The 17,058-nt window shown below is 41.7% G+C and overlaps 1 protein-coding gene across 1 annotated transcript; it reads left to right on the top strand.

Annotated features, from left to right (window-relative positions):
- Positions 1 to 277: 277 nt before the first annotated feature.
- LOC137290647 (mitochondrial enolase superfamily member 1-like) lies at positions 278 to 13,700 on the top strand. Its single transcript, XM_067821722.1, has 16 exons — positions 278 to 399; positions 1,287 to 1,389; positions 2,666 to 2,781; positions 3,580 to 3,666; positions 4,149 to 4,175; positions 4,534 to 4,574; positions 5,498 to 5,529; positions 5,908 to 5,946; positions 6,528 to 6,610; positions 7,369 to 7,403; positions 7,954 to 8,041; positions 8,720 to 8,854; positions 9,518 to 9,689; positions 10,845 to 10,947; positions 11,520 to 11,601; positions 12,107 to 13,700. Exons 1-16 carry the CDS (start codon positions 316 to 318, stop codon positions 12,215 to 12,217), a joined length of 1,338 nt encoding a protein of 445 aa, XP_067677823.1. The 5' UTR covers positions 278 to 315; the 3' UTR covers positions 12,218 to 13,700.
- Positions 13,701 to 17,058: the final 3,358 nt, after the last annotated feature.

Here is a 17,058-nt window from a genome sequence, read left to right as displayed (position 1 = left end):
ATTTTCAGTGTCCTAATTGGACCAAGAAACCGAAAGCTCAGTTTCCTCAGCTTTTGAAACAAAAAGATCTAAGCCACCAGAAGTACCATAGGTTCACTATTATTTACAATTTGTGTCTTAACATTTTCTTCCTAGCCTTGAATCACATATTATATTTATAAGCACGTTATGACACAGCACGCACGGTGCCCAACTTGACCCGCTCGAATCGTCCTAGTTCTGCACGATTGGCCTTTCGGAAAGACTTAGTGGCGAGCTCGAGGTCGACCGGAAGACAATGCAGCTGCTTCAAGGGAGATAACTCCTACAAACACCATGGCACCAACCAAGATCACTGGCTGCATAGTCAAAGATCTTCGTTTTCCTACCTCACTTGAGAAGGACGGATCGGATGCAGTGGTATTGTTATAAATTGATGTTTTTTAATGAAAAAATATGCAATTAACTGATAAACATGACGCTGAGATTACTTCTTCATAATCCACAAAGGAAGATCGAACTGCCATAACCTGCATTTCTCAATATCACATTTATTAAGAAGTAAGAATGGTTTTTAGTGGTGTTGTGTTCACCGACATATCTATTAAACAGCATGCCATCGTCAGTTATTAAATTATCTTATCTAATGTCAATCTAGGGCAAGGTCGCATCTGGTTGGCGAGGTATGACAGGACATATCTCATGCTGATTAGCCAAAGTGAATACATGTCTAAGTACAGGGCTTGGTCCGAGACAAACACGAAATTCCTGCAAAATACTGAGGCTTCAATACAATACGTCGGTTAACAATGACAGAAACCTATATAAACCACACATGCATAAAAGAGTAATATTTTTTAGCCATATAAACAGTTTTGGGGCTAAAAGGCAAGATATGATGGATGTTAACTTCTTTATTCTATATACCACATTTCTGTGTTATTTTTATTGATATTGCGATTTTCACCGTCGGCAGTGTTAAGAATCTTTTCATTCTGTTTTATTGTTGCCCTGTCTTTCTGAAATTTCGATTTTAAGGCCAGACGACCATTACCCCCCTTCCTACCCCCACCCCCCACCCTTAAAAAAAATAAATGCAAAAATGAATGCACGGTAACACAGTGTTTTAAAAGTCAGAATAAAAAATATATAATTCCAGAGTACGTAGCTATTCTAGAAACGTTCGCAGTCCATTTTTAACACATTGTTAAAACTTCTTAGTGCCACAAACGTTTCGAAAATACGGTTGTGTAGTTACTTTTGTACATCAGTTTGTATCAAAATATGCCTATCTGTTTTTGCACCAGAACAAGGAGCCTGATTACAGTGCCGGGTACTGTATTCTGAAGACTGACTCGAATCTTGAGGGACATGGGTTCACCTTCACCTGCGGAAGGGGCACTGAAATAGGTAACGTAGCAAGACACTCTGGAACATTATACAGGGTATAGGTTAACTGTGCTTTGCGTGAAGCTATATAAAGTGAGTCTCATTTAACGCCAGTTTAAAATGACTTCAGCTATGTCGGCAAGGCAAGTTCGATGACAGCAAGGCGTTATGGTGAATCGCGATGTAATTAGAGCCCAGACATCCTTGTTTTTGTTTGTTTGTTATTCAGTCTCTCCTCAGTACCTTTCGTTACACTCCACTACTGAGTCTAACAAAACCTTATGGGAGGTCGCGTCACGTAAGCTTTGAGATTGACCAATCAGAAAACAGCTTACCAAATCGCGAAAGTGCACATTCGCACATACCTTTTGAACTTTTTATCTCGAAAAGGTTCGTACCCGAACGATTTCGAATGCTATTTAGCGTATGCTCGCTTCCGGGTGATGCACACGGCGTACGTACAACCATGAGTAAACAGTCGCTGAAATTAGTGTTTTGGGCAATATTCAAGGTTGTCATCTTGCGGAAATATTAGCTAGTGGTAACCATGTCAACAGAAACCCCAAGGCGTATATACTGCAGGTCAATAACTGTGTTATATGCGGATTTTTGTTTTTGGAAAAAATCTGTGTCAATGACCTGAATATTTTGAAAGTCCCTCCGATCCCTATATAGTAGTCGCAGTCTGGTTGGTTAAATCTAATTAACCGTCTCGTGTTTGATTGGACGGTCATTGGTCGCTGAAAGGTTACCTAACGCGACCTTCTAATAGATTTTGTTAGATTCAGTGGTTGAGTGTAACGTAATACACTGACACTAAGTTTACTTAGACTGTTTGTTGTTTAACGCCACACAGGGCAATATTCCAGCTACATGGCGGTTGGTCTGTAAATAATCGAATCTAGACCTGTGAATGCAATGATCAACAGCATGAACCTCTGTCTACGCAAATGTCAACCATGTCAGCCTCCCGAACTTGTTAGTCTTCTCTCATAGCAAACATAGGCTGCTGAACCGTAGTGCTGGCAACCAAGAATAATATTCAGGACGAATCTGGAGGTTCTTTCCTTGGATGCTGGTGAGCCAAGGGGACGCAACTTAGCTGTATATAGTAACTGACTGAAGTTGTTAAGGCATTATCATTTTGTGTGTTCCTCTTGTCCGTTATTTTGTTTGCAGTAATGGATATTTAGGTTCTTAGGTTGAATCTTTGCAGAAAACGCATATGTTTGAGGGGGCAATATATATCAGATATGAATATGAAGAACGTATATATCCCAGCATGCAATTGTTCCAGTGTGTACGGCCATCACAGCATTGAGCAAACTGGTTGTTGGTCAAAACCTGTCGGCCATTTTTGCCGACTTCGCCAGTTTCTGGAGGTCTTTGACAAGCGAGGACCAAATGAGATGGGTGAGGGAATTTGAATTCATTATCATAGCGACGCTGTCGTTTAGATGACCGTCAGTCTATGTTAAGGTATTGGTGCCGTAGTCGCTTCAACGCTATAGTCGCTTTCTGGGACCGGAAAACATGATGATGATGATGATGATGATGATGATGATGATGATGATCATAATGATGATGATGATGATGATGATGCTGATGATGAAGATGGTGGTGGTGGTGGTGGAGATGTCTGGACCCTTCCGGTTTGAAATCAAATATGGAATCTACCGATATGAGCACAAAAAGCCCTCTTTCGTTTTTTCTTGAATCACGACTTTGATGAAAGAAACATTTTACCCGCCAACCAAGGGTCATAATCGCAAGTAATTTGAGAGCTGAAATGTGGCGAAAACAACATTCACTCGCACAGATAATATTACGTTTCGAGGAAAAATGGATCGTTGGATAGTTTTGGCTGTATATTTCAAAAAATGATTTTTTTATTTTTTGTTGTTAGGGCCTTACTCAACAATATTCCAGCTATATATCAGCTGTCTGTAAATTATCGACCTGACAATCCAGTGACCAACAGCATGAACAACGATCTACGCTATTTGATGACATGTGTCAACCAAGTCAGCGAGCCTGACCACTCAGTCCCGTCAGTCGCCTCTTACGACAAGCATGGGTTAGTGAAAATCCCATGTTACTCAAGCTAGGAAGGCGAACGGCTTATTTGTCTTAATGATATGGAGGTATAATGTGATATAACATAACACATTTGACAACTGAATGGTGACTGAAGTGTCTGATCTGCTACAGCTCGGCCCTGAGAAGGGAATCATGCATCTTGCCGTGGCTGCCATCACGAACGCTGTTTGGGATCTCTGGGGCAAGATCGAAGGCAAGGTAAGGACAAAACTGATTCCACTGTTTTCCCCGCATCTACCTTCTACGCTTAAAGCTATTAACAAGCTATTAAGGTCGCTTGTCAAAGACCTCCAGATATCCTTGTACATATCTAAACTGTAAATGCGTGTAAATAACGCTGATACTAGACCAAACCTGCGATATAAGCCATATAGCTGTAGTTCCATATTACGGAGGGTCCAAGATGTTGCAATAGTATATTGGTTGCGACAAAACCCTTTCCACATTCCTTAGCAAAGTCGATTGCGCCGTTGTGACTATATCATGAGCAGACATTGGTTTCAGCAGTATTACAGCAGCACGATGTTGTTTGTAAACATATCGAGTCTGAACCAGATAAACCAATGATTGCCACTATGTGACACGCTGACAGAGCATGTGTTTATGAATCCAATGTTTTTGTTTACCTTTTCTTTTCTCACAATTGTGATTTATATTCGTAATCTCATTTCTGTCTTCAGCCAGTTTGGAAACTGCTTGTTGATATGGTATGTATTGTATGTAAGGTCTTGTTCACAGTTGTAGCTCACCTAAACAATGAATTCAAGTGAGCGTATGTCTAAGGTCAAAGTCCGTTTGTTTGAAAAGCTTAAATATTTTCATAATTAGTTTGTTCGCAAGTCTTAAAAAGCTGATTCTATGGTCTAGTAGACCATGCCCGAGGAACTTTAGGTCGCTGGTTTGATCCTCGGTCGCCGAGGTAATTTTTGTTACCCTGCCTGGCGCTCGGCACAAAGAGAATGGAACAAGGACTGGACCTAGGAGTCAGTACAATGTGTCTGTGTGTAGTTATGAAATGTCCCTATTTTGTTCCGTTTTGTTGTTTTGTTTCTGTTGTTTCTTCAGACCCCTGAAGAGCTGGTGAACACCATTGACTTCCGCTACATGTAAGTTATTTCATGACCTTTAAGGGCTAGACGTGGTCATGTGAAACGTCACGTCGTCCCCACCGTCGTTTAAACGAAATTCTTCTTGTTAAACGTCATGTCAGATCCATCAACGTTTAAGAAACGTCGCCACGTTAAACACTACACCACATACGACGACGTACCGGTAAAGTCTCCACGTTACGTAGCACAGGGACGTCTTCATGCAAACCACGTCATCTCCACCGACGTTTTGGCAAGGTAGTCACGTCAGAAACCACGTCATCTCCACCGACGTTTTGGCAAGGTAGTCACGCCAGAAATCACGTCATTTACGCCGACGTTTTGGCAACATCTTCACTTTTACATCACATTTACAACAGTCAAGGTCGGCTTGATGTCAAACATTTCATAATACCTAACGTCGCCTTGCTACTCACCACGTCATCTTTAACAACGTTCCAGCGACGTCACCTAGCTGAGTTGCTCATGCCTGGGTCAGCAAGTACATGTCACAGGGCCTTGTAACACTGACCAGTACACAATGGACATCCAATATCTGATGATGATTATGTTATCTGTAGGCACATGGTAATCTGTCACAATGCTCAACGATAAGTAACTGTGTATCACCCTTCACAACTATAGCACCTGAAAACATTTTTTTCTGAATGATTGCAGTTTTTAGCTGTTTTCAGCAATAAACAGATTTCCATGGCAAAAGGATCATGCAAATGGCGATACACTTCGTACCGGCCCGACCTGGGATCCGGCTTTCGGATAACGTGCAAACGCAGAAACGGTCAAGATGAACATTGCCCCAAAACGTTCTTTATGAAACTGTTTGTTTCCCCTGAAATCTGTTTTCGGTTACGTTGGTGAGTGGTTGTTGCCGAAACGTCTTTTTACAAAATAGGCAAGATTGTGACTTGCTCTTTTTTCAGGTCGGATGGCTTGTCCAAAGAAGAAGCGCTGAGTAAGTGAGTGAGTGAATGAGTGAGTGAGTGAGTAATGCCGTGCATGGATGTGTCGAATGAAAGGTATTTCACCCTAGTAAACTATCTCGGTGTATTTTTTTGTTCTGTTGTTTTTTTTCTTTCACTAAAACTGAACTGGGGTGTTAACAGAGTGTAGCTGAATCGTTACCAAAAGTTGGCAGCTGCCTGTGTTGAGGCACATGAATCCTTCATTTTGATAGGGCGGTCAAAGTTCTTTCAGTGTTGAAGTGTTTGTGTCATATATATTCACAAATGTTAAATAATTTTACTTTCAAAACTACCCGATTACTATTATTTCGCTTTTGGAGATAAGAACAGGCCAAACAAGTTTGTGATGAATTCCTTCTTTGTCGCAGCGCTTCTGCGGCGTATGGAGCCGGGAAAACAAGAAAGAGGTATGACCACAAACAGTTTTGACGCAAATACAGCATCAAGGGATAGGTCCGTATTGTCACTGCCAGGGTCTTACCACAATACGAAACAACGCCTTTAAGACTATATAATAAACATCTTAAAATTAATGCGCCTCCAATAATTACGACTGCTTACCATAATACGTTGACAGAGGAGACCACCTCGGCCATTTGGGGTTTAAGCAAGTCGACCGCATGTAACATATTCTCCATGTGAACATGAATATTCCTCAAAGAATGAGAATATGTTCCTGAGGCAATCTCTTCTCCTGCTTGACACTATCGTGCCGCCACGCGTATGTAATATTCGTCGTGCCCCTTGTGATGAAAACGTGATTTTCTATCATTTTGTGCTCTTGTTTCAAATGGTGCTTATTCGACAATATGTTGTTAAAAGGAATTAATTTGTTGAAAAATATGTTACTGTTTTAAAGGATTTTTAACCAATGATCCCAACCCCAATCTGGCCCCACGGATAATAAAAGACGGGCACATTATAGGAGTGACCTATCACTGGTCAGATTGAGGAACAAATTGGGATCCTCTTGTATGTAAAATTACAGAACGCAACATCCTACGGAACGGCTTACCTTGCTACATCACCTCCTTCGGCTGGCTCGGTTATGACGACGGCAAGATCAGGAGAGTCAGTGAGCTTCCACCGTTGTAGATGACATTTGGCATTGTACCATTATTCAATTCAGATTAAGAAAAAGAAAACTATAAATCGCCCCTCAATGAAATGCGCTTTGCATCCACATAAAGGGGATTCCTAAAGCGAGATAAGGGTGGCAAACGGAATCGGGTGGAATGCTGTTGATCACTGATTGTCGGGTTAGACTCCATTATCTACAGACCGCGTTCGCATAGCTGGAATGTTGTCGAGTGCGGCAACAAAAAAATCCTAACACAAGGATGTTTTGGGCTCTAATTACATCGCGAATGGGATCAGGACCTGATTTCTCGAACAAAGTTCATGCACATTTTTCAAACAATTTGAAGTTGGCAGTTTGAATTTCTAACTCAGTTGCATTTCTAAACTCAAAAAGCCAAACAGCTCAAAGTAACCTATTAATAAAACTTTTAGGTTTGAATTCAGTATCGATATTCAATATATTCAATATCGATTTCAGTTTCTTGTGTGAAATGATTTTTCCTTCTCTTTTCAAATGATAGTTAGTAAACTTTAAGGTAAAAAGGACTGCCTGCCTCGGTGTCAGTATACTTGAGAAGGGTGGACGATGATGCCAGACCTGAGTCATAGGATCTCATTGGACACGAATTATACCAGGGACTGTTTGTACAGGCAAATACAAGAAACACAAACCTAGAACCTTAAGTTTACCCGTTAAGTTTACAACTGAGGTTGTTGAACTTGATACGATATGTCGTCTTTGTTTGCAGCGCTGCAAAGAAGTCATGGCGAAAGGATTTACAAGGTAAAACGATCAGAATAAAATGCTTTGAGAAAACAAAAAAACCCTCGTTTTTGACTGGGTGGGTGGGTGAGTGAGTGAGTGAGTGTGTTGGTGAGTGGGATTATACGTCCATGGGTGAGTGAGTGAGTGGAATCTAGCTCTGCTTTCAACACTTTCATATCTCTAAGTGACATTTCGATGCAAAGTGAGCCGGGGCAAGGGTGAGTGAGTAAGATAACGCCACTCTGAAAAGTAATTCAGTTATGTCTCAGAGTCTCATTTGGCGTGGGTGAATGTCCCATTCACCAGTTTGGTTAAACCCCAAAAACGGGAATAATTGTAAGCCATAGAATCTGGGATACGCACCCACGGTCATGGGATTCTAACACACCCAAGGGGCGCTACTCCTCACAATGATTTGATGCGCCTCGTGTTCAACACGACGGTGGCACCCCTGACCCTATAGAAGGTGAGTGAAGGAATAGCATGCCAATAGTTTAAACACTGACAGTATCGGTTATTTCTTTGTATGAAAAGTGAGTATAGAGTCTTCTCCCCTGTTTGTTCACAGGTTCAAGGCCAAGGTGGGAGGGACGTTGGAGGATGACGTTCGACGTCTCACCATCATCAGGGAGGAGATTGGTCCAGACGCCCTGCTGGTGAGATCACAGGCACAAAAATGGTAGCACAATTGGGATTACGCAGCATAGAAAATATGACAAGTCTTCTTATATGCGAGCGAAGCGAGCAAAAGTTGGCAACGTACTTTCCTCGCGTTGGTTCGAAAAATATTTTCCATGTCAAAACATCGCCACCATCAAAGGTATACACCCAAGTCTTCACTGAGTTGTGCTCTCACATTTTCAATTCCATGCTGAACAATTACTCACGTGAAATATTTTATTCATTCAACATTTTAAGCGCAACTTGTGGTATATCAGGCTGTTCTTCGCCTCCATTTCCCCTCCCAGCTTCCGGTTCAACGGAGTGAAGGAACAGGGGGGTATTATTCCATATGGAATACTTATACTTACGGCTAACCCTCCCCCTCCCCCTTCATTCGCCCATTACGTTGCCAACATTTGCTCGCTTCGCTCGCATATAAGAAGACTTGTCATATTCTCTATGCTGCGCAACGCCATTTACAGTTGGACTGTGAAGATGAAGACTTCAAAACATGATGAGTCTTGTACGTGTCTCGTTCTCCGTTGCAATTCCAGAAACCAATATGGCAGCCACATTGATTTTGAAGCCTCAAACGGATGTCGTTTGGAGTCTTGAAGCCACATACGGCCTCCGCAGTCTATAAATTGCACAACGTGTGTATATTTTTTCAGTACGTTGATGCCAACCAGAAATGGGATGTGGAGGAGGCCATTGACTGGATGAAGAAGCTGGCACAGTTTAACCTCACCTGGATTGAGGAACCCACCAGTCCTGATGATATCCTGGGCCACGCTGAGATAGCCAGGGTAATTTTTTCATTTAAACCGACCATGCACCCACCCTCCTCATCTCTCTCATTTCTGGTTAGCACAGAATAGTAGCAACCGAGTGCATATACCAGACGCTCTACCGTGAAGATTTCAATTTTGTGAAATTTTGTGAAATTTTGTGAAAATGTAACCATTATTTTCACTTCAAAGTTCAAACTTGTGGTTACCACAGTAATAAGTCTTCCAGCTTTTTTGTACAGCCCGATTACTTTATGTTGGCAAAACGTTCATGCTAATGTCATCATCATTCAGTGTTGTCCGTGAAGGTCCGGGTTAGAATTGATCTTCTGTAACCCATGCTTGTGAGAGGCGACGTACGGGATCGGGTTGTCAGGATCGCTGGCTTGGTTGACACGTTTCCAACAAATTGCACAAATCGACGCTCATGCTGTTGATCACTGGACTGTCTTGTCCAGACTCGATTATGTACAGACCGCTGTCATATAGCTGGAATAATCCAATCACTCAATCAGTGGTCCGGCTCGGAACCAATGATACTGACACACATCATCGTATCCCGGTGTACATGCTGTTGATCACTGGTTTGACTCGATTATTTACAGAGAACTGTGATATAACTGGAATAGTCCAGCATTAAACAAGAATTTTAATTCATCCCTTTCGCTCTGTCCTCACCAGGCGCTGAATCCCCTCGGCATCGGCGTAGCTACCGGGGAGCACTGCCAGAACAGAGTCATGTTCAAACAGTTCCTCATGGCCAAGGCTCTCCAGTTCTGTCAGATCGACGCATGTCGTCTAGGAGGAGTCAGCGAGAACGTGGCCGTCATCCTCATGGCTAAAAAGTTTGGAGGCACGCCATTTATACTTCCTCCGAACTATGACGCTTGTTATTTAACCAACATGACCATGGGTGCACATTCTTAAGAAAACTGAAAACAGGGCATTCCAGTAAAGAATTATAGTTACAACCATGACGAAAAAGAAAGTGAATAGTGTTTTCAAGAAATATGAATTTTGTTTGATATATGCGGCATTGAATTTTGATCATGTGGGGAAATTCGAGTCAATCTGACAGCTACATAAGAGTGAGGCGCATGTCGCTATTATTTTCTTCCTTTCTGTTTGTGCTGGTTACGAAGGTGAAATCCCCAAATCGTTCAAATTATGAATACGCATGAACACTTCTTCCTAAACGAAAATCGGTGTGCTGTAAGTGTTGTAAGTGGTCAGAGTTTCATTATTAATTTTTGGTTGTCCCTTGTCCAAATTACACTTGACCGAACCATTGTAAATTTCGGTCGAGCATGTTGTACTGCACAGATCAACATATTTTATCGCTCACTGTGAAATATCACTGACAAAATAATTGATAATGTTCCCAAATTTCAAAATAATTTTCGTCAGTTGAGCAGAGGCTGTAGTTTCACTATCGACTTGCCATGGATGTATAATGATGATACTTTATTCCTACAAATGAATTTGATACCATAAACCATAATTACAAAAGGATATGTACAGTGTTGACAGACCTAGTTTGTGATGTGTGACTACCGGTCTGGGGCTTGTATGACTGTTCCCAAGAGATTCCTGGTAACGCCCCCAAGCCATGGTATGACTGTTCCCAAGAGATTCCTGGTAACGCCCCCAAGCCATGGTATGACTGTTCCCAAGAGATTCCTGGTAACGCCCCCAAGCCATGGTATGACTGTTCCCAAGAAATTCCTGGTAACGCCCCCAAGCCATGGTAAGACTGTTCCCAAGAAATTCCTGGTAACGCCCCCAAGCCATGGTATGACTGATCCCAAGAAATTCCTGGTAACGCCCCCAAGCCATGGTATGACTGTTCCCAAGAGATTCCTGGTAACGCCCCCAAGCCATGGTATGAAAGTTCCCAAGAGATTCCTGGTAACGCCCCCAAGCCATTGTATGACAGTTCCCAAGAAATTCCTGGTAACGCCCCCATTGGATTGATGTGTGGGTAACTCCGCATTGTTGTCTGCCCCAGATATCCCGGTCTGTCCACACGCCGGAGGGGTGGGGATGTGTGAGCTGGTACAACATCTGTCTGTGTTCGACTACATCTGTGTCTCAGGCACGTTTGAATCCAGGTACCGACAAACCCAAAATAGATATCCAATGTTCAGCGCCTATGATAAAATTACACAGCACTTCTTTTGGTGACGCTGAAACTCATTCGTAATCTCAGATGCTACAGAATTCCAGAAGCAGTGCGGTCTCCTACTGGCTAAAGCGTATGATACATACTAATACTACATCAGTGGTGCCTTGGAAGATTAACTACTTAAATATTAAAGTATCAGGAGCCCTTAGCTTAGTTTTAGTACTACGTGTCGTGAAATCCATGTTCCGTACGGCATATAACGTATACCACTCGACGGCGGCGTATAACAATATTTACTCACTCTGACCGCTTCATCAATAACTGGATTCACGTACACTTTAAACCTTGTATCTATATTCACCCTACCTTGATCATACAGTTATTTTTGTATATTTGTGATTATAAATCAGATCCAAGGGGGAAACGCTTTTTAACAGATATTCATTGCTGTTTAATAAGTGTCAGCAATATTCAAGCATTATTTGCAAATTCGACACACCTTTTAGTGAATGACTCTGTATTTCTCTGTATGTCTCTGTATGTTACTCTATGTTCCAGATGGACGGAGTATTCCGAGCACCTGCACGATCATATGGTGCACCCCGTGAAGGTGCGAGACTGCAAGTACATAGTTCCACAGGTCAGTTCATACGACCACCACGCGAGAATAAAGATCGGAACTACGATGGCTCTTTAGGATATACTCCAGTATATACTCCAGTATATATACAGATCGATAAAGCCATAACCACGGCAAGCATTCGTGGATTTTTCCTGGTTCTTGCAGATAGGAGACATTGAACTGGCTCTCAGTACTGTGATCGCGACGTAACTTAAAGCCCAAGAACCAAAGTTCTACCAATATATATGTGAAAAATATTAAATGCTATTTAAATTGTATACAAAATGCTTATTCTTGAGCTGATTTATATATGAATATCATAGATCTTGGGCTCGTAAATCGATGTTTGATTTGCGTTATTCACCGAACGCCGTGTATGGTTTTAATATTGCACAGTGCGGCGACTAATAACATTCCATTCCGAAAACCGATTGAGTGAGGAGGGTTTTACTGCACATCCAGTAATGTTCAAGCTATGCCACGTGTTTGTTACAAATGGATGACTTTCCATCCCACAATTCAGAGTCCCGGATACAGCTCCGAGGTCAAGGCCACGACGCTGGAGGACTACGTGTTTCCGGAGGGACGGGCCTGGAAGAAACTTATCGCTGAGGGCCTCCACAAGGGTCAATAGGGACCTCCTGGTCGGAGCTGGACTGAAAGATCTGTTTGGAGACAGATTCAGGAATTACGTTACATTATAACCAATTTCAGATTACACATTAATAATGCTGAGATTTGTCCCAGTCTACGGTCTGACTGTGTTAAAGGTCATCTTTATGGGTCAAGGGAGTTAACTGACGGTTATGCTTCGAAAGTTTATGCATTGATCGGAGTGTCGTTTGACCATTGTGTTTTCTTTTCTAGTTGACAGGGGATGTTCAGGTAACTTTGTGTTTAAAGTGTTCGCAAGTCACTCCGAGAATATTTCTAGTGATCTTGCTGGAATGTTGCTATTAGATGCGTACAACCATACTCACTCACTCACATGTAAAAGGGCTGTGGGGTAGCCTAGTGGTTAAAGCGTTCGCTCGTCACGCCGAAGACCCGAGTTCGATTCCCCACATAGGTACAATGAGTGAAGCCCATTTTCTGGTGTCCCCCGCCGTGATATTGCTGGAATGTTGCTAAAAAGCTGCGAAAAACTAAACTCACCCACTCACTCAGATATAAAACCAGCGTAAAACAATACTGATTCACTCACCACTTGACCAATCGCAATCAAATTACCTAACGAAATGCATGAGATTATTCGAGCATTTGGGATAAAAACTCGAAACGATTTGGAAAATGCATGTATCTGTGTCTACGCTGACTGTACGCATCCTGCAATCGAAAATCATTCCCGTGGCAGTCGCCATTTTGGTTCTGAACCGGACGTTGACTTCGTTAAACGATTTTGATTGACTATGAGTGGACTCGTAAGTGCAGCCAAAATATAAGTCCATTCACGCCCATTCCGGTAATGATTTAGTAGTCAGTTATCCCCCTTGTCCTGGGAAGATAATTGACTGACTAATATGGTACGGAAGAGAGAAACTGAACATGGAACTGGCTGGAGAAATTGGTTGTTGATGCCACCTGGCTCAGCATCCATTATAGAGATACTGTATCCTCTAAATTCAAGAGTGCTTTTTCTCTCATGTTTAAATAAGACTGATAGGTTCCAGTGAACAACGTGTTGCGAAGTAAATGAGTGAGTGAGTGAGTTTGGTTCTACGCCACTCAGCAATATTCCAGCTATATGGCGGCGGTCTGAAAATAATCGAGTCTGGACCAGACAATCCAGTGACCAACAACATGAGCATCGATCTGCGCAATTGGGAACCGATGACATGTGTCAACCAAGTCAGCGAGTCTGACCACCCGATCCCGTTAGTCGCCTCTTATGGCAAGCATAGTCGCCTTTTATGGCAAGCATGGGTTGCTGAGGGCCTATTCTACCCCGGGACCTTCTCGGGTCCCCAAATAAATGAGACGTCACATATGATTGTACTTTCTATTGGGTTACGACAAAATACCGAAGACAGCAAACATTATAAAAATGTTTTTTATACATATTCAGTCACCTGTCAGAAAACAATTAATGCTTGTTCGAATAAATTATTACAAGTTCTACTTTTGTTTCGTCATTGTCTTACCTACAGTTACCTCCCTTACCGGATTCAGAAACGTAATAGAAAACCTTAGAGTGAGCGCAGTAGATTATTCAGGTCACTGATTCTCCCTTCATTATTGAAAATCACAAACATATTCCTTGAATTAAAGACGCTAGACATAAAAATCTGAAAACATATTTAACGCACGGGTTTGGTTGCTGCAAGGAGCCTACATAGAGATTATCCTTGGCTACAGTATTCCAACAATATCACGGCAGGGTACACCAGAAATGGGCTTCACACACTACACCCATGTGGGGAATCAAACCCGGGTCTTCATGGTGACGAGCGAACGCCTTAACCACTAGGCTACCCCACCGCCCCGTAACACGCAGGAAACGAACATGCAATTGTCTTAGAAGGTAAAATTCATAGAAAAAAACAGATATGCATGAAATCCCCGTTCAACAGTAAATATGTGAACCACAATGCCCCTTCAGCATATGAGAATTGCAAACTTGTCTAAACAAAGACATGTTCATCAATCTACTATATATCTACCTGTTGTAATGACAATCATTGTCAAGATCGAGTCGTCTCCTGTCGTTTTAGCTGCAGTCTTTGTAATAATACAGATTTCAACAAACTATTAGATGACTTGGATAGTGAATTACTCGAAAATGAGAAAAGCAAGATTTATGGGTGTGAATTATATTGTTGGGGATGACACGAAGTTTCGGAGTGTATGCTTGCTCCACCTTTGATCAGGTCTGATGAAGGACCAAACATACACTACACCCCGAAACGTCGTGTTATTCACAATAAACGTCGTATGCATTCCGGATCCACTTCTATACTACACCCTCCAAAGACTTACACGAAAATGCCACATCTATATTACTGACACAAACTGTTATCATACAATCTGTTCATCTGTGTAGTTATTTTAAACGTTTTTTAGACTGTGTTGGGGTAGGGGTGGGTGTGGTTGTATATATGGGGGTGTTCTCTTCTTTACAACAATGTAATAGTCGTTTGTATGTGTGACGGTCTAATATGAAATGATAAGTGTCTTCCAGTGAATGTGTCTTCACATGTGCATGAATGATAACCGCTGGTTATGAACCCAATATTGCTATGTGCATATATCTGTGACTAGCATACCAGTTTATACTTGTTATACACGTTAATACTTGTTTAGTTCACTTGCAACCTCAAGTAGAGTTATCAAAAGGTACCATTTTTTGTCCTTGAAAGGGGAAGTATAACATGAGGTTCTGTCTGTACTAGTCTGGGAGGTGGTGATCCTACCTCCTTAACAAGGTATGTGGTGCAAAACTTGTGAAGAAACCTGGAAAAAAGGAACACTTGTCCATTCATGTGATCCCTTATTTCCCCTCAGGATATAAAACAGAAAAATCAACAAACAACACAAACCAGACCAACCACCCACCCTCTCCCACCGCACCACAGTTAAAATAAAAATACAATGTAAATGAAAAAGAAAACTCACACACAGACAAAAAAAACAGAACAAAACTATCAAACAACCCAAAACCTAAAGCAGGAACACCAAGAAAAACGCGGTGCATGAAATAAAGAAGAGTCTATATATACACACACATGTACACACACATGTACACACACATGTACACACACACGTACACACACACACATGTACACACACACGTACACACACACATGTACACACACATGTACACACACATGTACACACACACGTACACACACACATGTACACACACACATGTACACACACATGTACACACACACATGTACACACACACATGTACACACACATGTACACACACACGTACACACACACATGTACACACACATGTACACACACATGTACACACACATGTACACACACATGTACACACACACATGTACACACACATGTACACACACACGTACACACACACATGTACACACACATGTACACACACATGTACACACACACATGTACACACACACACATGTACACACACATGTACACACACATGTACACACACATGTACACACACACACATACAGAGTTCTCCCTACTACATTAACCATAACGTATACTACAGAACAATCCAGCTGGCAGCTTTAATTAATCTTATCAGCTATGTATATTTTGTCTCGCCACACGAACAGTTGACTTCCTCCACTTGTTACTGCATCAATTACCTATATCCATTGTTGTTAAAACATTTCATTCATCCTACCACACTGTCATTGTTAATCCACGCTAATCCATCCTCCTCCTCCTCCTCATCATCATCTCATCATCTGCAGTGCACTGATATAAGAATGTAAACTGAAATGATCACAATATAACAGACCCGTAAAGATGCGGAGTTTGCTGACTTGGTTCACACGTCTTCGTATTCCAATAACATGTCCGTAGAACGATGCTCATGCTGCTAATCACTGGATTTTCTGGACCAGACTCGATTATTTACAGACCTCAGCCATATAAGTGGGATATAGCAGGAGATGTCTGTAAGGAACAAACCAACCAACCAATCGGAATATAAGGTAATAGTAAGGCCTTTTGACAAAACGTTGTCATAAAGACTTACAATTTTCTTTTAACATAACATTGTATTACAATATGTACATCCAACATCAGGTTTTCATATGTGATTAGGTCAAGCGTACTTATAAAAGCAGGGTGTGAAACTCCAAAAAATTTCAGCCAAACCACAGGGCAAGTAGATGTCAAACTTGTCAGCCCAGACCAAAACTTACCTGTCCACAAAATATCTTCAAATATACACATATTGCAGCATAAAATCAAACCCGACACTTGGAAGGTGAATTTGAAAATCTGTCTGTCTGTATTGAAAATAACCCGTCCCGGGAGGTCGCGCAGGCAGGTACATTTGTATTTCGAACGCTGATGAAAGTCGACGTTTTCTGATGTAAGCGTCCTATTCTCCTTTCTTAGACTGCGTCTTGTGTGGCTTGTGTCCTCTTTGGGCTTAATGCGTCGGGTAAAACTGGCTTACCTGTCTTGTTTCTCAGTGTAACAATAATGTCTGAGAACGATGGTCCCTTCACTTAGCCAGATTCTGTCAAAACTGGTCTCTCACATACATCCAGAGTGGGATTTGACTCTTTGCAGAACTAGAAGTATTCTACATGTTTATAGCAATGTATATTGTATGCTTCATGTTATTTATGATATCGTATATTTTTTTCCCTGGAAACATATAAACACACACACACACACACACACACACACACACACACACACACACACACACACACACACATATATATATAAACCGAAAAAAAACTTCAATTCTTTCTTCAGGGCAGTATAAAAGAACAAGAGATGGTAAGATGGTTAAATTGTTATTGCATT

This window comes from Haliotis asinina, chromosome 7 (assembly GCF_037392515.1).
Source record: "Haliotis asinina isolate JCU_RB_2024 chromosome 7, JCU_Hal_asi_v2, whole genome shotgun sequence".
NCBI classification, from domain to species: domain Eukaryota; kingdom Metazoa; phylum Mollusca; class Gastropoda; order Lepetellida; family Haliotidae; genus Haliotis; species Haliotis asinina.
The sequence above is the reverse complement of the archived record's forward strand: the minus strand, read 5'-3'. Positions and strand labels throughout refer to the sequence as shown.

Excerpts from the sequence above, each read along its gene's own strand:
- LOC137290647 (XM_067821722.1), top strand. The coding sequence starts at position 316 with ATGGCACCAACCAAGATCACTGGCTGCATAGTCAAAGATCTTCGTTTT. Across the intron at positions 7,404-7,953 it reads ATGGCGAAAGGATTTACAAG|GTTCAAGGCCAAGGTGGGAG; the intron begins GTAAAACGATCA and ends GTTTGTTCACAG. Across the intron at positions 11,602-12,106 it reads GCAAGTACATAGTTCCACAG|AGTCCCGGATACAGCTCCGA; the intron begins GTCAGTTCATAC and ends CCCACAATTCAG.